Genomic DNA, 23,530 nt, shown 5'->3' with positions numbered 1-23,530 from the left:
AACATACATACTCCAATTCATACTAGTCCATTAGTGTGTACATAGTGCACAAAGATACACACATGCAAGTTCACACAAGAAGGCATCAAAATGGGAGAACAATTTCCTTCCAGCCCGGTAACTCTGTGCTATTATAGCTGTCAAAAACTGGTTATGCTCCAAAGAGCCTTTTTAGCTTCAAGTGCAACGTTTGAATGATTTTTTTCCCCCTTCTCCTTCCCATACAAGCATTCTGTAGCTCCTGTGATAAGCATTGCATTTTCCTAAATGTTCATTTAAATTTCAAGCAAAACCTGTTTGGAGGTGGTGGGGTAAAGGATTAAGTCATTACTTGTATTAAATGAAAAAAAAACTGTCCTTCTGGGGGCCATAAATGTGAGAGAATCAATTTCCTCATTGCATCCATCAGTGTTGTCAGCTGCGTCCATCTTGCACAGCAAACGAGGTTACTGGAAGCATCAGCATGGTTTTTAAAATACCTTCTTTGCTTCTTTCACAGCAATCATGTCACAGTCTTTATTGTTCCTCTGGAACAATAGTGCATTACATTTTATGACTCTTAATGTTAAGACCAGTAATATTTGAACATTTTACTAGGAGAAATGACCAGGGATCTCCTCTTTGTTACAGCACACTGTTTGTTTCTCGTGTAACAGCGGACCAACCAGATAACAATGGTACTAATGAAGGTGATGTAAGGTTCTGCAAAGCCAAAAAGAGACCTTCACTGCTCTGCTATTGAAATTGTGTGCTTTTTTACATGGACTTTAATAATGCTCAGTACTTGTCATCAAGTGAAATAACAGTAGTTTAATTCAGTTTGAAGCAGGACTCTGATGACTTCCTCTGCAGCTCCCCAGACTCTGACATTTTCCATATGAATGCAGTGCATCCAGGACGGCAAACTCATTCTTTCTACTTGGCCGATTGTGGATCAGCAGAACAAGCTTGGTGAAAGGGAAAGATAGGAAGACAGGTAAACATGATGGAGGGAGTGGAGAGATGCATATATTCAGCTGCAGAAAGAGAATAAAGGAAGAGAAAGCCAAAATGGGAAGACTGAACAGTCGTTAAATCAACAGATTAGGGAGTCCTCCCTCTCCAGCAGTGTTGAAATGAGGCGTGAGCAGCATGTCAGATTCTCTCTTTTCTTTACAGACAAGATAATGACTAATATCAGTCATGTTTGTGAACAATGGGAGCAGAACATAAACCTTATTTTTATCTTAATGAGCCATGACCATGTAAACCAGCCCTGACTAATCAGCTTTAGCAGGCAGCTGACAGTCCTAAAGAGAGATTTCCAACTGGATCTAGTCAGGGTTCACACGATGACATTGATTAAGCTTTGTCCGCTGTGATTCTTCAGAGAACATACTGGTATGAGATAGTTAGCTGTGAAGGAGGACAAAAAGTGTATTATGGTCATTAATGTTCATGGAGAGAAGGTCAATCCTTTATGCTTCCTCAAGATTGCTTCATGATGGTTATACTATTGTGATGGCACTGGATGCTGTTCACTCATTTCTCAGCCGCCATCCAAACCCCAAGGTTCCTTTTTGTTCACTTTGCCTAATTTGACTTCATGCTGACTTCATTTTTCCATCTCAGTAAACCAGAAAATCATTTGCAAAGAGCAACCACATAAGTTGCATTATTTCAGGTCTGTGCCAATACTGTCCAGTAACAGCCATAGCAGACTCATACCTACTAAGAGTTAGATAAACCATACAAAAATAAAGTTCAGCAGATGTCAAATAGTTTGAGAGAAGTTTCCAACATTGTGTTATTTTCACTTTACCATGGTTAGTTCACACTTTCTGTACAAACATGTTGTGTATTACAGCAATATAACATTTATCTAATTGCAAAATCTTGCCAGGACCACTTATTGACCTTTTCTTAAAGGTTGTTTAACTGAAAAAAAACGATATGATTCAACTATATAAAATTACTGTAAATGGACAGATGTGTTTTTATAAAACAGACTCACTCACCAATCATTACAAGTACTTTAACCAGCAGGAAGCACATCTTTATGAAGGGCTGCTGTCAAAGTCACATCATCCCCCTCATAAACCCAGAGATGAGGAGTGCATCTGAGCCAGTTATATACTGGTTCCCTAATGATAGATAAGAATGGAAACCCCGCTAAAAAAGACAGTTTAAAGCTACATGTTTTTACCTAGGTCCTCCAGAATAGCATGCTCTGCCAGATGCTTATTAGATGTGACGTTTCAATATTTCCTAAAGCCCAACTGAAAAATATTAAATCCAGGAAATGAATCCAGCATTGGGAACTGGTTTTAAGCAAAGATTTACAGTTATGCTGAATTTTCAATAACAATGAGACATTAATGGTCGTGTCCACAACAGTCAGGTTTTCAGTTTAAACACTTTGCACATTAGCTATCATTTTTGAGTTAAGAAAGCAACAAGATATAAACAAACAGACCAAGAAAGCAAACAAACAAAAAAAATGCTGTCAATTCATATTTGAGATTCATCTCATATTTAACAAATAATCTGGGTCTATAGTTGATAATTCCATTAAAAAAAAAAAAAGCTTAATGAAATCAAACCTGATCTTCTAAGATTAGATTGTCGACATTTACGGTTGTGTGCGAGATCGGTGCAGTCCGTGAGTTTGCATACTGACACACTGATACTTATCCACATCCTTAATTGGTCTGCAGCCAGGCATAAAGTCTGCGTTATCCAAGCTGTGGCGGACTACAGATATATGATATTCATGCTATCAGATGTAATAGCTAACACTAGTGGTGCAGAATACAATTAGAGATAACACATACTGATCAAAACAGAGTTTGCTCAGATTAGTGTTGACGCAGATCTAATATTTAGCAAAAGGGGCATTGTTCATAAAGTGTTGTTTACTAGAAATAATCCCCCCTTTGTTTCTTTGTGTATATTTATTTCAACAAATAATAGTTAATGCATAACTGGAAATATTAAGTCAGCTGACACAGATCTTGCTTGACGGGAAACCACGGAAGGAACATTCTTACTCCTGTCTGGTACGCTCTTAATATCAGGTTCTAATGTTGCCTTTCTGCCCCTCTCTGCTAATTCACATACATGCAAATGTAACTCTCCAAAATCCACACATTTCGAGGTTTCTACAGCTCATAAGGGGAAACAAAAATATTCTCTGTAGCACAGATTTCCATGGCTTCTCTAAAGAATGTGTTTCCCAGGCCTGTTCCCACAATAGGAAATAGCTCCATATTTACTCCTAATAGAGCACACTCAGGCTTGTGTGTATACAGACAACTCTAGTTCATCAGGACAATGTGTAGCTCTGATGACTAAGTTTTGCAGATTTTATAACCTGAGTGTATAATATCTGCATTGCAGACTTTACTGATGGGCAGATTTGTTATATCATTATTAATACTCTGGATCTCACAGGCTTAAGAGTTCTAAGTTTCAAAGATTGATTGAAGTTGAAAAGTTCAGGCAAACATTTTGCCTGATGAGATGAATGAGACACATTGATTCACACTGTTATCAGTTTTCCATTTCCGTCTATCCTGTATCCGCCTGCAGAGAGATGCAGAAAGCCAGCGAGACTCTCAGAGAAACTATTCAGATCTTCAAGGCTTTGCGAGGTGCTGGGGGGAGAGAGAAAGGTCTGGGCCAAACTTTCTCCTCGTTCTGACTCTGAGATAAAACTTCACAGCAGCAGCTTCGTAAAATAAGAAGAAAGGAGAGATAAATAAAAAGGAGAATTGATAAAAACAAAATAAAGAAGGGGATGGTTCAGACATGTATACTAAATTTTCTTTTTATTTACATATGAAAAATTTAAGGGCAGCAGCGTTTAACTTTTCCATCAATACAACACCTGTATGTTTTCCTTCACCATCCTATTTCATCACATCTGACTTCACTTGTCTCACCATTTGTCTCACCTTGTTTTTTTTTATTCCTTGAATGAAATTTTGCCATTTACCGAGCTCCAAAGCACATATTTGCTGTCCTAAATTTTGTGTTTTTGTTCTGTGGCAAACTGGTGTCTGTCCAGCTGTGCCTGTAACTGTTAAAGGAAAGCTTCATAAAAAAATGGAAATGCAGATTTTACACACAAAAGCTCTTGACACACATACTGTGTGCAGATAGTTTAGAAACTCTGCTGGCAATTACCCTTTTGCAGGAGAAACTGTGGACAAAATATGTTACAAACTTGACCCACTTTATGCAGATATCAAAAACTTTGCCTGTTAGTGTACGTTTGTCAACCCTTAGTATCAACATGATTCACTCTGTACCAATCACTAAAGTAATTGGTACAGAGTGAAACGTTTCTGTCTTTTCACATCTATTTAGTTTTGGTTTCTTTAAAGAACAAACCATTTTCTTCCTAAACAAGCCATTTACAAAGCAATTTTCTATCTTTACAGACATATTTATTGTATACAATCCAAGTTGATGGAAACTTTGTCTTTGGCTTTTCATGACCCCACCCGAACTGAGTAGGAGTTTTATTTTCCAGCATACATTTTTACTTGCTTTAGTCAGATTATAGAGGCGCTATCAGACAAAAAAACTATGAATAACTAAATAACTATAAATAAATAACTAAATAACTATAATAACTATATAAATAACTATAAATAAATAACTAAATAACTATAAATAACTAAAATAAATTATGCATGTAATTTAATCAGTTAAATTACATGCATAATAATATGTATCTGCAATATATGAATGGGATTAGAAATAATCCTTCCTCACTAACAAGCTTCTCTTCAAAGGAACTTGTTATTGTTTTAAGCAAATGCACCAATTGTTATATGATTATTATATTATGCCAAATAATTCATAACTGAATTTGAATAAATAAGTACAGAGAATTGGTGGTTGTATTTTCTTTTAATGTAATGTTATTTATTATCATCACATTTCAACATAATAATGGCATCGAACTATTGTATTTTAGTCTAACATAATATTTTGTTTTTAAAAAGAAGAGCTAGTTGAGAATTACAGAAACCTGGAAATTAGACTGGAAATGCAACACTGAAGCTACAAGAAGGTGCTGAACATAATGAGCCGCTCTTTACACACTCCGCACAACACAATGAGAAAACAACAGCGTCAGTCAGAGGCTTTTTCAGGTCAAGTGTAACAACGAACTGTACAGTCCATGCATATCTAACTCTGTTTTTATCTCTTCCAGTAGACCCCCACACCAGAACCCACCTTTTATCATTTTCTGTATCTTTTGAGAGTTTATGGCATCATCTTGTTCACCGCTGTGTATGGGTGTTGTGTCTTTTCCCTTTGCTGGGTTCATCTCGCACCCCATCTGGCCTCATGCTTCTACACTGGTAGTCACTTGGCTGCTGATAATTTACTCATCACATGTGCCACTTGCTCATTGCATACACACACACACACACACACACACACACACACACACATACACACACACACACACACACACACACACACACACACACACACATGCACAAGACAAACATATTAACACTTCTCATAATGTGTTGAATATTATTTTCTCCATCTTATCATACTGGCTAACCAGCATGGAATTAGTTTACTTTTTGGAGCTGCTTCGCTTGCATTCTGGCCGTATAAATAGTACACAATGGATTGGGAGCTCCGGTGGTTCCTCATCCTGCCCCCGGTCCTCCCAGGCTGCCAGTCTAACCCTGTGAGTGTGCATTCTTAATGCTCCCCTGGCCTCGATGAGAGAGATGATTGGTAGAATTAATTGTGGCTGGAGGGCTGAATGGGAATAAGTGAGAAAAAAAGGAGGGGTGGAGGGATGGAGGAGGGGATGTCTGGCTGGTTTTAGCGTTGGGCTTGCTTCCTTAAAGTCTGGCAGTAGAGGATGTTGAGTTTGTTTTCATGCGTTACATCTTTTTATTTCACTAGATAAATTCTAACCCGGAGATAAGTCATTCCTACTCTTTTATAGCTCACTGTATCCTTTTCTGTGTCAGTGTTTTTACACCTGTGTGCTTGCAGCAGAGATAAGCTAATCTACTGCAGCAACAACCATAATAATGGCCTCTTCATATCCCCCGAGAGTCATGCTATCAGTGAGGTGTCATTTAATGGGAAACATAGAGCTTAAGAGGGATATGCAGTTTATTGGATATTTGTTTTAAAGGAATGTGAATGAAGACATGTTGTGTAGCCTGCAGTCTTTCCTGCCTCCCTGATGTATCATATCTGTGCTGCAGACACTGAGGAAATAGTTATTTTCCCTCTTCTTGGTACCTTTATATATCCTCATCTTTTCCAACTATAAACTAATTTAGAAATTAGACATGATTGAGTAAATAAAACGATAAAAATATATCATAACGTACAGGAATTAGCTAAATATTTAGCACATCAGGTGTGAGGCAATGAGCTTCATACATGTGTTTGTGTAGCTTGTTTTTGTCAAAATCTTTTTATGGTCTGCAAGCTATAGGTGTCTGTGAAGGATTTATACGCTGGTTTTATGGGGTCTCTTCAATGAATGTCTGTATGGGAATATAAGATGCTGGGGGTGGGGATTGTGTGTATGTAACTGAAAGGTTTCGGGGGCTGAGTGGAGAAGGGTTCTGGGGAAGCTGTCTCATCATTTATTTATACAATCTACAGAAGAAGGGGTTAGCGGAGAGAGGGGGGCTGCCTTCGACAAACCGCCCTGGGAATACTGTAGGTCAAGAGTTGTTTTTTCTAGCTACCAGCACAATTCTTTGTCTAAAGAAGTGAAGCCAGTGGATGACTGGATCTGCTGTCATAACATTGTTTACCACATATGTCTAGTTTTATTGTCTGCTGTTGGTAATTGATGGCTGCATAGATTCAAAGATAAGTCAAACTATACACAAATGTTTTTGTTTTTAATTTATAATAAAATGAACATGAATGAAAAAAAAAAAATCCCACTCTGTGGTTTAAAAACTGGAAACAATGAAAACATCTGGCGGAATTTGGTGATTTTTCCTTAAGTATTTATGGAACAAATAATTGATAAGGACAAACACAGCCATCACATTTCCCAAATGACTAAATTCTTCAGTGTTTTTTTTTTTAGTTTTTTTTAATTTTTTTTTTATCAACAATCAACCAATCCTTTTTTCTTTTTTTTTTTAAACCTGTCCTGTCCAGCATCACAGCATACAGTACGGCATGTGTGCCATATTTTTGCTGGACAAATTTACTCTGTCAAGGGAGACAGTCATGTATATGACTGCCTTTGATTTTCTGAATATTTTTATTATAATTTCTATTGAAATCATCATCAGACTTGATATGGCAATGCTGGACCTGACAGGGGAAAAGAAAAAGAGAAAAGAATGAAAAGAAAATGAGAGGAAAGAATAAAAAGAAAGGAAAGAAAAAGAAAGAAGAGAAAGGAGCATGTCTAAGATGCTAAAAACAGTATTCGCAAAAACAATAGATACTACAACAGTATTACAGTACAACAAGATATATAAAGTGGCGTCATAACAATATGCAAAAAAAAAAGAAGTAAACGCACACACAACCATTATCAGACATCACTGCAGAGAGAGGTAACAGATAAACATCTGCAACATTTAGTAGGATGGCGGTGGAAAGATGAACACTTTAGTGGGCATGCACATGTGAATGTGCAACCTGTGGTCATGCTACCAATGATCAACTGAGTGCTAGTAAAGGGAACAATCAACCAATCCTAATACATCTCATAAGGTTTCTTGATTTACAATTGATATAAAAAAATCAAATAATCAAATAACTTATTAATTAGCTTCTTTGGGAGTGAGAAAATGATGGTATTTTGGTATAATTGCTGTAATTTATTGCAATGCTAAATAAAGCATACAGACTTTTGTCAATACAATTCCATAAATCAGATTCCTAATAACTATTGTGACACTGTGCGCAAAAGGCAGTCAGGTCTTATATTGTGTAATGTTTAATCTATTGCTAAACACAAACAGAACATGTTTGTCAGTATCTAAACTGGTAAAATCAGTTATCTGAAAGCAAAGGATAGTGTTTATACTGGTATTGGAACAATCAGGGCTGAAGTGGTTTACACCACACTGCAGGAAGAGATCCATCATTTCTCACTACAGGGCTCAGACTAAAACTTATACACACACACGCGCACTGTAAAACAACTGCATGGGCAACCTAGACTGTGAGGAAACTTGATATGTTTAGTTGAAGGATAGCCTCGGGGTTCCTTTGTGTACCCTGTTGGTTAAAGATTAGCTTCTGTTATCTCTCTGATCTGTAGAGGTGAATGACAACTCAGAAACAGACATGTTTCCAGAGTTACATGTTGAAAAGGTGGGCATCCTGCCACAACCATGAATAAAATAAACCAGGTATTAAAATGAATAAATTAGTGGGCATAGATGGAATTTATTTACACCTGTAAAAGATGGTAAATGAAAAAACATCTTTTCTTTTTTGCATTTTAACTCTCGTCTAGTGAAAACCTTAAGACTTTATTTTCATCCATCGAGTTGAGATAATGAGAACTCATACTGTGTGAGCTGACAGAGACGCTGTCAGATTAACATGAACATGATTATATGTTGTCCCACGTGCCGCAGCATGAATGTGTAATGTTTCTGTAATTAGGTTTTGATATATTTCTTCTGCAGTAGACTTTTTTTAAGGAAGATGGAAAACTGAGACAGTAAAGTCCCAGCTTTCCCAGTTGGAGGAGAGGATATGGACTAAATTCATATCTGTGACAATGAATTGAAAGACTACTTTTTATTCTGGATGTTTCCTTTGTTCTTACACACCCCTCATACATGTACATTTATCTGCATAGAGAGATGTGTGCAAAGACAGTTCCACTGATGTGGTACAGACTCCTGACAGAGTATGACCTCAGTGCTATAACAATAATGATCATGTGTAAACCACCTCTTTTCCCAGGACGTAAACAGTACTTTGGTCATTCTCTTTTGAGTTTGTCGTGTTTAAGATGAGGTGACTGTATCTGGACTGTAACACAAACTGACTGACCAGTTCCCTCACTTCTTGTCCATCACTGATATACCTCATGTCTGCAGTGTTCACAGTATTTTTGCAGGTGACCGGACTCGGTTGTAGTGAACGTCTGAGCTGTTCCTGAAGAAATTATGAGAGTGGGCTCTCTGAAGCATGTGAATGATGGCATCTGCAAGCCCATTATGATAAGAAAACTGTAATGGTTCCTGAAAGGTGTTCCACTGCTTATTGAGATGAGCCAATAACAGTTCCTGCAGAAATTTTGTCATATTAAATAGATATCTGCAGTCAAAAATGTTGTTGTTTTTTTTTAAAGTATCGAAGCATGTCAGGATGTCTTCTGAGGTTGAATGATTATTGTAAAATCTAAAGGAGTAATTAGATTATATTGTATAGTAATCATCTGTTTTTTTTATCTGAAAACTAACGTCATATCTCCACTGTCATCCAGCAAGACTCTACGTCTAACAACACACTGTTCTACACTTTCTATTCATTCAGATTAATTCACCCTTTAAACAGTCAGCTGTGTACATAAATTCATTAAATCAGAACTCTTTTTTAAAAAATGAAGTCAATAAAGTCTACCCAGGTACCGATCTGGAGAGAGATGTGACTTTTTGTACAAAAACGGTAAACAATCGATGCTTCACTGGCTGCTCGTCATCTTTTCCCTCCTCCTCTACCTTTCAGTCCTTCTTTGCGTTTTCATTCAGTGTTAATTGGCAGAGAAGCCTTTTAAATTACAGCTCACTTTGCTTGTTGCCTGCAGGTATAACCAAACCGGCAAGTTACACCATCAGTCATTGTGTCATGACGCACTGGCCTCAAACAGTGGAGCAACGGGTTAATACTGGAATTTTTTTTATCTGTTGTATCTGAAAGTACTTTTTTTCAGTCAATATGACTTTATCCCAGTTGAAGTGTTGTAAACCACAAGTTTATTTAAAAATGATGTAAGCTGCTGTCCCACCCACTCCTCTGCAGGTCTCTGCATCGTACGACGCGCTTCATTGGATGAGTCCTTTTATAGTTTCCTTTAGGCCATGCAATGTTTGAACCACCAGTCTTTAATTAACTTGTAATTGATTACCTTTTAACAAGTGGAGGCAGTTTTCTATTTATTTTCCTTTCATATTTGAAACATTTTCCCTTTTTCTTCACATTCGTGTGCACAAGATGTGTTACAGTGTGTGTGTGTGTGTGTGTGTGTGTGTGTGTGTGTGTGTGTGTGTGTGTGTGTGTGTGTGTGTGTGTGTGTGTGTGTGTGTGTGTGTGTGTGTGTGTGTGTGTGTGTGAATAGTTCAGCAGTATTGACAGACTATTGCCGGGAGCATCTGTTTCTTATTACTTTGTCAAAAATGCTTACAAAGCAATTTCACTGTTGGATCTGACACTTCTTTACTTAAAAACCTGCTTCTCCCTTTATTGTGCTTTCAGTAAACTTCCTTATTTTATAGCATTTAACGTGGCATATCTAGATACTAAGATGACATAAACATGTTATGAAGTATTTTGCATTTATTATATGTACTTTATGTTGATTATTAAGGCTTTAGAAAAAAAACATTTCTTAGTCAGTGATTGGTTTCCTCAAACAGTTTTAATTTATTTTAGCTGAGAATCGCTGGCATGAACAGAAATGTAACAATGTTTACAGAAATGTTTGTGTCTTTTATATGTAAGCCTGTGCATCTGTGAATGAGCATTTTTACAGTAACTGTCTGCATATTACGCTTTATCAGGTGTTGGATAGCCTACTGTGAATGAGACTGAGGATTATTTGAGCATCGATACTGATTGAATTGGCTGGTCCTGAAAAAGACATGAGGGTTTAGTCAGACAGAGGAGAGACAGGAAGAAGCTCGTGATCTAATTCTAACTCTGAATGGATGCCTGCCTGAACACCAACGAACCTCAGAGGCATACGGAGAGTTTGTGTGGTTTCACACTGAAGACTTACCTTTTTACTTCTGATTTAAATTCTTCTTTTTCGTGTCATTATCAATATTATTGTTACTATTATAAATAAAAAGGCAGCTGCACTAAATCTCGCTCACTGGATGACATTAACAATGTCACTCGCGACAAATATACTCACTCTTAGTTAAGAAACATGTAATTGTTTATATTGACAACAAAACAAATCAAACAATCAAAAGGTTTTTTGTGTTTGTGACTCATTGTGTTTATGAGCAATACCGTTGTCACTGCTCTGGTTATTGACCTCTATAGAACGCTGTGATGTTTGCTTGATCCTTCACTGCTTCACAACTCAAACTCATGAGCAAGTTTTTGCCTTTACTCCTGGGTGTGTCTCTGTGTGTGTGCAGCTGTGTGCAGCTGTGTGTTCAGCAGTTCTTTTTTTATCCTCACATATGTACATAGTGCAAACAGCCAATAAGTATCTTTGTTTTCTGTTTCCAGTCACAGATGAAGACAACGTGAAAAGGTTCTACGCAAAGTTTGAGGAGCAGTTTTTCCAGAACTGTGAGAAAGAGCTTTCGAAAATCAACACCTTCTACTCAGGTAGGATTTTATTCAGCACTTGTAGGTTACACCCATTTTTCCTGAGTGTTTTTTAGTTTAGTCTTATTTTATATTCACAACAGACCAAATAACTGAGTTTCACTAAAGGTCCCCCTCTCATTTTTATTAAATTGCTTTTGACAACAGAAAATTCATGTTGCTGTCTTCATAACAGCGCACTGTGAACTGTGCATATGTCAACTGAGCAAGAGTATATTAGCCGGTCATTGCACCAAGCCTTGATGTGATTTAGAGAGAATATGTCTACCTTCTATCTGAAAATTTTAAAAAAAGGCTACAGATCTCTTGATTTTTCATGACATAAAGAGCCTAACTTATCTTTTGCTTAAAATTAAAGCCATAAGCAGCTGTTTCTCCTGAATACACTTTTATAGCCGTTCTCCTTATCCACAGGACAGCAGGTTATGTTGGTTAAACTTCTGCTTGTAGTGCAAGAAAGATGGTAATGGTAAACTCTCATAAACCAGAGTAAGAAAAAAATCATTTTAAAAAGTACTTTTAGTGTTTTCTGAAGTAATTTCAGTGTGAAACATTGTGTCTAATCTTGTTTGTTTGACACCCTGTTTTAGCCATGTTTAGGAGAGCGAGCCTGCCTGGGTGTATTTCAGGGAGTGAGAGAGAATGTGTGTGCTGTGAAACACGAGATGGTAGCTATGCTCTGGTACTCTGGGCTCACAAGGTTGCCTTCTAGTCTTAAACTTGACTTCAGGGAGAAGTGAGAGGAACATAAAGCAGCAACAGACAGTGCTTCCTCTGGAGGCCATCTGTAAAACTGCAGGCTTGGCAGGTCAACCCAGGGCCAAGGCTGACAGGAAAGATTGTCCCAGTTCATAATGATGGCTCATTACTAGATGATTGACGACAAAAGCAGCAAAAGAACTGGGTATGCATTATTTTTTACCTTGTTAGCAGAACAAAGCCCCGAAGGTTTACTCAAGGAAAGGAGTTTGAATCTTTTTGTTTTCTTCTCTAACAAAACAACATGTTCCAATCACTCCAATATGTCAGGAACTTAAAATGACCTCTTGTTAAGCAGTCCTAGATTTTTATCTGATACGCTCTGCAGATTACAATATATATCTTTTGCTTTCAACAGAAAAAAAAAGTGCAGAACAAAGCCTAGTAGCACAGTGGAATCATGGTAAATTTAAGTATCCTAAACTCCACACAGCATGCTGTTGACTGTTTGTTGAGCGTCTTCGGGATAGGAGAAGTCATAAGAGTACAATAGGACAACCGTGGAGCATTTCTCTGTGTGAAATGTGACTGTCTGTTGACAACAGCAGAGTCAAATCACATCACTGTTGTGTTCAAGAGGTTTGTTGTCATGTGCATGACAGCAAAACAGGTTTTGTACTTCAATGAAAAACCTTTCAGCGATGGAGGCGTTCAGAGAGAAATAAAACTAAGCTCCAAGCAACAAAAGCCAGATAGTATTTACATGTCTATCTCACATAAGTCTGTACAAAAATGCTCATTAAAAAACTCAAGCTAGAACTAGGTTCCACGCAAACCGAGGTTGTAAGTTTGGTTAAATGTGTATGAAAACATCAATATCTCTGTCCTACTCTGTTTATTTAGCCTCCACACGAGGAGGTTGAAGCAAAAAAATTCTGTAGTTTTGTCCAACAAGCAGCTCTATCACAAGCCAGATACTATGTGTGTGTGTGTGTGTGTGTGTGTGTGTGTGTGTGTGTGAGTGTCTGTATAGGGATTTAAAAAGCAGGCAAGCTTGTTAGAATGGTGTAGAGGTGAAGATAAATTGTATGCTGACTTTACATAAGCAACCTGCCTCCACATTGCATGGTCTTTCCTCCTGAAAGGGGTCCTTGACCCTTAAAGCCATTCTATGCTGAAATTCAGCTCTTTTAATATCATTTGTTCAAAACACTACTATGTTTCAGACTGCTGTAACAGCATAAAAGGCCCTTTGAGAGCTGAGCTGAAACAATAGGCTTTAGTGAACCTGCTTTTGGTGTAAGGTTTATATACCAAACACAGATAAAGTCCTGCCACCTCCTCTGTTTTGCTGCTGCAGTCCAGACCTCAGATTAGATGTTAAACTCTTATGTGGCTTCTTGTCCTGACTTTGTCATGCTGCCTCCTGTTGTCATGTATTGTTATGACAGACTGTGCATGTCCAGTAGGATCACTGTAAATTGAGATTTCAGGAAGAGCTGTGGCTGTCTTGTGAGGCAGGCAGTGTGACACCTGAGAATGTGAGTCAGGGAGACTTGAAGCACTAAAGCGTGAAAGTCACAGTGAGCCATCAGCAACAGCAGTTCTGCTTTTCTCATTCTGAGACAAGTAGAACAGCTAATGTAGCCTGTTTCCCAGACTGTCAGGCTGGCTGCATGTTCAAAACATTACAAGTGTGACTCTCAGCAGACTGCGGTTGCATATTATTCTGCAAGGAAATATGGATGTGCTTATTGTGTGTGCAGAAAGAGAAAGGGAGTAATATCTCTAGAAAGTGTGCAGAACTGCAGGGGAAGTTAATGAAATGCAAGAGGAGTCCCTGTGTGTTCCTCTCCCCCTTTTCTCTCTGGTTGAATTAACCTCTCTCTGACCCAGATAATAGTTCCTCAGTCAGTAGCCTCCCCGTGTCAGCTCACGCCTCTTCTGCTTCCTGGAACTGGCATGAGGGAAGAGAATGTTTAAGATAAAACCTTTTCATTTTCATTGTTGAGTCTCAGTGCTTATCATAGGAAATGTCTTTTTAAAAAAAAAACACCTTTTTCTTTGCTGTTCAATGAATAATTCCTAAAAAGAAAAAAATAATGCACAAGGAAGTATTTGCTTAAAAACAACTATTAATGCTTTTTATGAGTCATGTTTAATGTTTTGAAAATGCATCAGTCTACAATTTTTCCTCAGAGAAATTCTACAAAACAACAAATTGTAATTATTAAATTAAACTCTGGATATAATTTGTGAGTTATGATGGTCTGGAAACTTGGATCTTTTTGGTTTGTGTACTGAAGATGTCTAAATGTAAAACTACAGTCTGCAAGTATTTCACATCAAAATCTACAAAGATAAAAAGCTGACATTTTGTTTGATGGTGGAGTTGTAAAAGCTGGAAAAGAACTTTAAATACCTTGGTGTCATTATGGACAGTAATTTCTCTTTTGAAAACATAGTACAATTACAATGAAGGTGCAAATTAGTTTGAGCAATTTTAAGAGCATCAGGCATCAAATGTCCTGCCGCAAAGTGTTTCTTACAATGGCATGAAACAACTAAAACCAGTTTATTCTGTACAAACAGATCTTAAAACATAACAACAATAACAACACAAGATAAAACATGAGAGGAAAATTATCACTTTTAAAAGATCAACCTTTTTTGCTTTGAAAATATCTTTTCTATTCAGACGTATGCCTGATGTTCAGGGAGCGTGCCTGAACTCACCTGACTGGTAGAACTGTGCGGGTGGGGACCAGAGCATCCTCGATGAGAGACTGAAATGAGATGTATAAATGAAAATCTCTGAGGATCATCATCTTCTGCAAAAATATTGCCGATATCAGAGGGTGGGGCTGCATTGCACTGTTTAAAAAAATGCCTTAACCATAACCATAATAAAATCAGGGCTTGACCCTTAAAAATGCTGCTATAATTACAGTAAGGCCTTTTAAACTACTTACATTTATGCTTCATAAAGATTATATTTTTATTCTGTGCTATTTAGACTATATGGTTACTGTTGTATTCATAGCTCTGTTTATGTTGTCTTGTGTTTGTATTTTCCATCTTGTATCTGTTTATGTGCTCAGGTACTGCAGATGCAAATAAGCTCTTAGCTAATTCTGGTAGAATCATGTAATTCTATACTGTCCTTTTCAATGAAACACTTAAAATACAAAAAGAAAAAAAATCCTGTTTCTATTTGCTATATTTTTATGTCTTCCTCTGTAGAAAAGCTTGCTGAAGCTCAGAGACAATTTGTGACGCTGCAAAATGAGCTGCAGTCATCATTGGATGCTCAGAGGGAGAGTAACACACCTCTCCGCTTGCGGAAACGCAAAAAGATGTTCCACCTGTCACAGGAAGAGCGCTCCAAACATCACAACATCAAGGACCTGAAGCTAGCCTTCAGCGAATTCTACCTCAAACTCATCCTGATCCAGAACTACCAGGTTTTCAAAACACGCAAACACACATATCTATATATCTATATCTATATCTATATCTATATCTATATCTAGCTCTCTCTCTCTCTCTCTCTCTCTCTCTCTCTCTCTCTCTCTCTCTCTCTCTCTCTCTCTCTCTCTCTCTCTCTCTCTATATATATATATATATATATATATATATATATATATATATATATATATATATATATATATATATATATATATGTATATATAACTTAATCATTAAAAAAGAAGATAGTTTAATCACCTTAAATTAGTATAAATTTTGTTCAAATCAAATTGATTTAATTTTAAATTGAGTTAACCAAATTAACTAATCGTCAATAAAATATATTTTTCTTTACCATTTTAAAACATATTTCTTTAAACCAAGATTAAATTTTAAGTAAATGTAAAATAAAGTTATTTTTTATTTAACATCATTTTTATGCAAGCTTGACTTTGCTACTTGCAGGATTGTTGGAAAGTCAAAACTTTCCAGTTTGTTTTACTGGTGTACATATGGAAAAGTTGTTGCTTTCTGGCCTTTCACAGAACCTGAACTTTACTGGTTTCCGTAAAATCCTGAAGAAACATGATAAGATCCTGGAAACATCTCGTGGGGCCGACTGGCGCGTGGCTCATGTGGAGGTGGCACCTTTCTACACCTGCAAAAAGATCACGCAGCTCATCAGTGAGACTGAGGTACACACTCATACTCACACAAACACACATTTACACACTGCAATACATCAAACCATACAAGAGTGACAACCATACCATAATCCGGGACTTTCCATTTTATTGTTGTCTTTGTATAGACCCTTGTAACTAATGAGCTGGAGGGCGGAGATCGTCAAAAGGCCATGAAGAGGTTGAGAGTTCCTCCATTGGGAGCAGCTCAGGTCAGAATCCCAGCTTTGTTGTTTGTTGGAATTTAGTCAGTAACATGTAACGTATGCAATACTTTCACTTCTTAGACTTAAAATAAAGGAAGGAAAGAGAGAGGTAAATACATGAAGTCAACTATTATCCTCTCATGTTAGTGTTTGCATTTTGCAACATTTATGCACAGATAAGTCATGAATGACAGGAAACCTTATCAATAGATATAAAACTGAAGTTTTAATTATAGATTCTAAGAAAAACCTTGCAAACTTTTAAAATCTCTTTTAAACTCTTGTAGGATAATGTTACCCTTTTTTAAAACCCTGTTTTTAATTGGAATGCTTATTTCTTTAATGTTTTTAGATTATTTTTGTTTGGAGTTGTTTTGCTTAACTTTGCTCATCTGCTGCTATGTTGAGCCCTTTCAGCATTTGCTTTAAAAAGTGTTTTATTTTTATTTTTATTATTTTGATATAAAATATATTTATGATTTAAGTAGAATTTTAATTATTCATTTGGTATTGAGTACAAGAACAATTGGTACAGTTTTACAACCAAAATTGCACTTTTAGTTTGGTAATAATAGAATTTCCTTTATATAACCTATTTATTGATCATTTGATAAAATTTATTTTTATTTATTTTATTTTATTTATTTGTTTTTCAAATCTGTCATTACAGCGACTCAAAAGAAATTGTGTAATTTTAATTTAATTTTTATTTTCAGTTATAATCTTTTTAGTCTACCTGCTTTTATTTACCCCAAATTTATTTATTTATTTGTTTATTTATTTATTGATATGTTTTTTGTTTAATTTAGATCTGTTCAGAGTTGTGTTTTGATAACAATGGCACTCTGCTGAGTAACTGGCTGAATATTTGGAGAAATGCAGAGGAAACCATCAGTTTAAACACTGATTTTATAAAAACGGCATCTCTCAGAAATGACAGATAATGGAAGCACTATTTGCTCCCAAGTTATGCTGTTTTTACTTCTTAAATTACTGACTGGCTTGAATACAAACATCCAAAGACATGCATGTTAGGCTAACAGGTCTGTGTGTCTCCATAAGACAAACCTGCATAAATAAAGGTTAAAAAAATTATCAGATATCTGATTGCCTCATTTCCTCTGCATGCTTCTGTATAACAGACATACACTCAATATACTGACTATATCAGGGAGCCAAAGAGGCTGCAAGTTGTTACTTAATGAGTTGTGCCGAAGCAACATCTTGGTTCTGATCGGTATCTTTTCTTTATTTAACATGTTTTGTCTGAATTCCTCTCCGCTTGGTCAGCCTGCTTTGGCTTGGACAACCTTTCGTGTGGGTCTCTACTGTGGCTTCTTCATCATTCTCGCCATCACCTTTGTTCTTACTGGTAACTTTCAAATTAACATGTTGTTTTGCATCTTTATGAATCCTTTCCAGTTTCATACATTGCTAAAATATTTGATCATTTTCAGACTTACAATGAGTGAATTTGAAAAAAAAAAATTGTTTGTTTTTTTGGGTTTCTTTTTTTCTCATGTGCATTTCAAAATCGGGTTTGATGTTTCTTTGGTTTTATAGGTGCTGAGTTCTTCCGCAATAAGAATATATGGCCACTGGTGCGGATCTATCGTGGTGGTTTCCTATTGATCCAGTTCCTTTTCTTGTTGGGCATCAACACCTATGGGTGGAGGCAGGCTGGAGTCAACCATGTCCTTATCTTTGAGATTAATCCACGGGACAACCTCTCACACCAACACCTGTTTGAGGTGAAAGAAAAACAAATGCAAAAGAACGCATCCGTCTCTGTGAATAGAGGACGGTGCTGCGTCTTCTAGTGATGGTTTACCTTCACACTGATGATCATGGATTTGTGAAATGTGCTCTGTGTATGAATGAGATGGCTTAATCTCAAGGGTCGTCCAGATTCATGAATACATTATCTGGTAGATCTTTTCAATAAAATCCTTGTGTCAATAGTTTTATTTATTCTCTAGATATAGAAAACAGAACATAATTTGAACTGCATTATTCAGATAACCTTGTGAAATATGATCATAAGTCTTAGCAACTATCCTCTAATGCCAGTATCTTGTTTTTTTTTTTTTTACTCCTATGTGCTGCAGATTGCTGGTTTCCTGGGTGTGTTGTGGAGTCTCAGCATCCTGTCCTGTCTATTCTCAGACTATACCTACCTCCCTATGCAGAGCCACCCTCTCATCCTTTACGGCTTCATGCTGTTATTCCTCATCAACCCTTTTAAGACCTGCTACTACAAGTCTCGTTTCTGGCTTCTCAAACTGCTGGTCGGTCAACACATTCGCTTCCTCTTTTAGTTCCTTACTGTTCTTTTTACACTTCTAAAAGTAGATGGTGTTTTTCATCAAGCGTCATCTTATAAATCAAACTGGACTGTAAATGCTAAAGTGTCAGTGTTCGTAGCAGTTAGACCGCAGAAATTTTTCAACAAAAAAGAAAAAAAAATGCAATCATGCTGCGGTCATGATGACAGGACTGACTGTGGTGTTAACACGGATGGGACAAGCTGCAAGAGTCAGGTTTAATTTTCAACTTATTGTTATGAGAACAATTTACATTTACACAAAATTGCAATCAGCAGTTAATTTTTATACATGAGATTACCTAGATCTGAGCAAGAGCTGCTTCTCTGATGTGCAACCAAACAGAAACCTCACTACAAACATTTTAAGGCAACTAAATCGACATGCTATTGTTTTTTACATTTAATCGCATATTAAATGAATGAAATGAGGACTTTTGCATATAAACAAAAGCAAGTTCATTTGAAAAGAAAAGTCAAACATGTTGCTGGTTTTTCCAAACTTTCCAAGTGTCGTTTATGATCTTAAAGCAAAAAAAAAAAAAAAAAAAGTATAGATATAATATGATATCTAATAGATGTTTGTGTGTGTTTTATACTCTACTGTCCTACATTTTAAGAATGTCCTTAATGCGTGTGAGAGTGATATCTCTTTGTATAGGGGTTTATGTCTGTGTGTGTGTGTGTGTGTGTGTGTGTGTGTGTGTGTGTGTGTGTGTGTGTGTGTGTGCACGAGTCTCTATTTCCCTCAATGAATGCAGCTACAATTCAGATATCCATCTCAAGTTGCATGTTTACAAACCCTCCTGTTACTCTGTCCTTTGTCTACGCCGAGCTGCAGGAGAGCGGCTGTAGGGAGACACGGGCAGACGGTGGAGGGTTAATACAATGCAGCTGGTCTCAGGGGAGGTGGAGGCTGTGACTGTGCAATCATTACAGGCATAGATCTATCAGTATGCTGATGCCCCTTAGCTCCCTCCCCGCCCTCCTCTTCTTCTGTCTCTCCCCCCCCCCGTCAGACCCCCTCCTCATATTCTTGTCATTTTCTTCACAACTCCCCACAGTCTCCAGCATGCTCCCTCAGCTCCCTCCAATGATTAAACCCTGTAGTCTCTGTCTTGATTGATGCTACAGCATCAATACCCTGCAAAAATTGATGGCGTTATAGGAAAATTTTTATGATTGTGAAATTGTATTTTAATTGGAGCATTCAGTCTATTGTGCTGTAAACGCATCAGTGCCAGTTGAACGCCAACCAAAACTTTTCATTATTGGACAAACTGCTGCTGAAGCACCATAATTTACAAGTGTTTGTCCAAGAAATGAAAGCCTTGCCGCATGAGTGCAGCAGGATTAGCCTTGAGACATCCACACAGAGTGGATATGAGCAGGAGAACTACTTGATCAATACTGGCGTTGATTGACAGGTTAAGAGAAATATGTAATGAACAGATATGTGTGTGTGTGTGTGTGTGTGTGTGTGTGTGTGTGTGTGTGTGTGTGTGTGTGTGTGTGTTTGAAAAACAAACAAAAAAAAAGAGATCAATGTTCTTTGACATTTGCAGTAAAAAGAGAGTTTGTGGGGTTTTTGTGTGAGAATGTTACACGGTAGGACGTGTGACTCGCTCCTGAATGTCAACTGTAGCCTGTGGGCTAAATGGAAAAAGTCTAGCAGGGTTGTATCATTTTACAAAGCTTGGTCAATAGCTGAACTCCTGCCAGAGTCATATGCCAAATAACATGCCCATTGTCTCAGACCTCAATACACTGGTTGGTTTGTGTTTATGCCGTATACCAATGATTAGTTACACAGGTAAGCAATTCTTACACATCAACACAAGGCGTGACTCATCCGAGTGTCCTGTGGCCGACTGATAAGGTAGTCTGGTGCTTTTATGCTTTCATGTGTTGCAGATGGATAATAAAGGTTGCTTGCTGCCTTACACTCTTTACTGAAGTATTGCACACTAATTATTTAGCTAATTCTGCTCCACTGTTGCAGCTGTTAGGATAAAATGTGAGGTAAATTTGTAAGGTCAGGTAAACATTATCCTGCAATGCACCAAACTGTTTCAAGTTTTCCTGTGTGGCATCTCCTCTTCTCATCTCCCTTGTCTCTGTTTCGTCTCCAGTTCCGTGTGTTCACTGCACCATTTCATCAGGTGGAATTTGCAGACTTCTGGCTGGCAGATCAGCTCAACTCTCTGGTTGTTGTTCTCATGGACCTGGAGTATCTCATCTGCTTCTACATATTTGAGCAGCAATGGAGCAACTACCATGGCCTGCTTCCCAGTTTAAACGGTCTCACCTTGTTTTTTCAGTTTCTGTCTGTTGTTTTAATGCAAACCTGCATGTCTCTATAACTGCTGAGGTGTCTGTTGCGGAAACCATGGCAAGGTCTGATGGTTTCATTAGAGCATGTACTCAAGGCCTGCATGACACTAACAGCGATACTGTTCAAAGAGAGGTGCACCGACTGTGTGTTTCAGTTAAACACTGCCTCGTTCAGCTCAAAATGAACAGGAAACATGAGTGTCTATCATGCACAACTCTGCTATTAGTCGTAGAAAATTGTGTACACGTTTATTCATTTACAAAAATTATTACTTAAAGCATTTAGGAACATCTGCAAAATAAAAATACGAATACAATAGGCTTTAGATTAAAGTGAAACAAAAAATGAACAAAGTAAAGTAAAGTAAAATGATTGGAATGTAGATTGATGTATAAGACAATAAAATTTCTGTTTATTCACTGAGTGTTATGGTGGTTTAGGAGAGGGGACTTTTTGTCTGGTTAGTTCAGAGGATATTCCATCTCTCACTCTGTGTCAGCTAAAGTAATTCAAAGCATCTTTCCTCCTTCTAAAATCTGAGGGTAGGAACCTGATGGATTAGATAAATCAGTGTTAATGACAGTTGTAAAGAATAATTATGACACAAATCTTGTGATGTAACCGCTATAGACTGTTTTGACAGTTTTTAAACAATTCTGTCAGAAAATATGATGTAGACAAGATTTTAATTGCTGTCTTCTCCACTAACAGTGACATCTTGACCTCCGTTCTACCAAATAACAGAGAGCTAATGGCATGTTAATGCTTGGCTTCACAGAGGTCAAACTTTGACTCTCATAATGAGGTTTTTTTTGTGCAAATGCAGGCATGGACTGAACGCTCCTAAAAAGAAAATCAGGAAGAATGGCAGAGAGAACCAATATGTGAAATAACAGTATACTGTTTTATTTGATTCTAGATCATAGCAACTTCGTTTGCCACAGCTTCTCATACGGACTGCGTGCTATCATCCTGTGTTTGCCTGCCTGGTTACGTTTTGCCCAATGTCTGAGGCGTTACCGTGACACGAAGAGGGCCTTTCCACACCTGGTGAATGCTGGGAAATATTCAACCACCTTCTTTGTTGTCACCTTTGCAGCTCTCTATGCCACACACAAAGGTAAGAGACAAGACAGAAAAATGCTGCTCATTTCATGATTCCTGTCGTGTGGGAAAGACTATTTTATTTATAAACCACATTGCATGTACAGGACAATGCTTTACATTCAGCAGTAAAAGCATAACAAATTAAAGCATTACAGCAGAAAAGTAGTGAAAGAGTAACAAAAAGGAAAAAATACAATAAAAAGAATCATAAAATAAATTAAAATGATTAAAATCAAGAGGTTAAAGTTACTGTGCAGATTTTATGAATTTTAAAGTGTCTATATTTGTTGAAAGTTTGATCTCCACTGGCATCACACAACTTAATAATGCTTCTCCATGTTTAGTCTGGACTCTGATCTGGACGAGTCGACTTGAGTCTTTGGATCTAAGAGTTCTGCTTGGTTTATATTCTCTGAACATAGCACAGATCACACATATCTCAGTTTGTGACTGATTGGAAACCAGTATAAAGATTTTAAAACTGGTGGGTGTGATGTGTTCAGATCTCTTAGTCCCAGTTAAAGCTCTAGCTGCAGCATTCTGGATGAGCTGCAGATGTTTTATGCTTTTTTTTTAAGAAGGCCTGTTAAAAGACCATTCCAGTAATCCAGTGGACTGGAGATGAAGGCATGGATAAGTTTCTGCTGGTCTTTCTGGGAGACTAAACTTTTAATTCTGTTTATGTTTCTGAGTTGGTAAAACACTTCTTTGTGACAGCTTTGATGAGGCTGCTGAAAGTCCAATCTGAGTCTATCAACACTTTAAGGTTACAGACCAGGTGTTTACCAACACTAACCCTCTAATCTTTGCTACCAAACATAGTAATCTCATTTGTTGTCATTTCATTTTAGGAAATTATCCATCATTCAAGTGTTTATCTTCTCCAGACACGGATGCTGATACACTAAGTCTATTTATTTGGCACCATTATTCTGTTGACAAAGGCACATTAAGTCGTGTATTGTGTGCTTAACTGTGCTATTAATGTCAAAATTCTGTAATATTTGACTGAAAGGGAGCATATACAAGTTGAACAGAAGAGGTCCAATGACTGAACCCTGAGGGACTCCACAAGTCATGGTCACTCTTATCAGATTCATTTCTACCAATGGTAACATTAATTTTAGCTCTCTAATCAAGACTTGAATCAACTGAGGACCACTCCAGAAAG

General features: G+C 37.3%; 1 protein-coding gene across 1 annotated transcript in view; it reads left to right on the top strand.

Annotated features, from left to right (window-relative positions):
• Window positions 1–23,530, top strand: part of xpr1a (xenotropic and polytropic retrovirus receptor 1a) — a 71,274-nt gene that overhangs the window by 35,182 nt on the left and 12,562 nt on the right. The window contains exons 3-11 of the mRNA XM_079244582.1: window positions 11,437–11,538; window positions 15,481–15,701; window positions 16,251–16,400; window positions 16,517–16,600; window positions 17,885–17,966; window positions 18,158–18,345; window positions 18,703–18,882; window positions 21,050–21,218; window positions 22,172–22,372. Of these exons, the coding sequence (XP_079100708.1) occupies window positions 11,437–11,538; window positions 15,481–15,701; window positions 16,251–16,400; window positions 16,517–16,600; window positions 17,885–17,966; window positions 18,158–18,345; window positions 18,703–18,882; window positions 21,050–21,218; window positions 22,172–22,372 (1,377 nt within the window). The remainder of the gene's footprint in view (window positions 1–11,436; window positions 11,539–15,480; window positions 15,702–16,250; window positions 16,401–16,516; window positions 16,601–17,884; window positions 17,967–18,157; window positions 18,346–18,702; window positions 18,883–21,049; window positions 21,219–22,171; window positions 22,373–23,530) is intronic.

This window comes from Telmatherina bonti, assembly GCF_933228915.1.
Source record: "Telmatherina bonti genome assembly, chromosome: 8".
In the NCBI taxonomy this organism is placed as follows: domain Eukaryota; kingdom Metazoa; phylum Chordata; class Actinopteri; order Atheriniformes; family Telmatherinidae; genus Telmatherina; species Telmatherina bonti.
The sequence above is the reverse complement of the archived record's forward strand: the minus strand, read 5'-3'. Positions and strand labels throughout refer to the sequence as shown.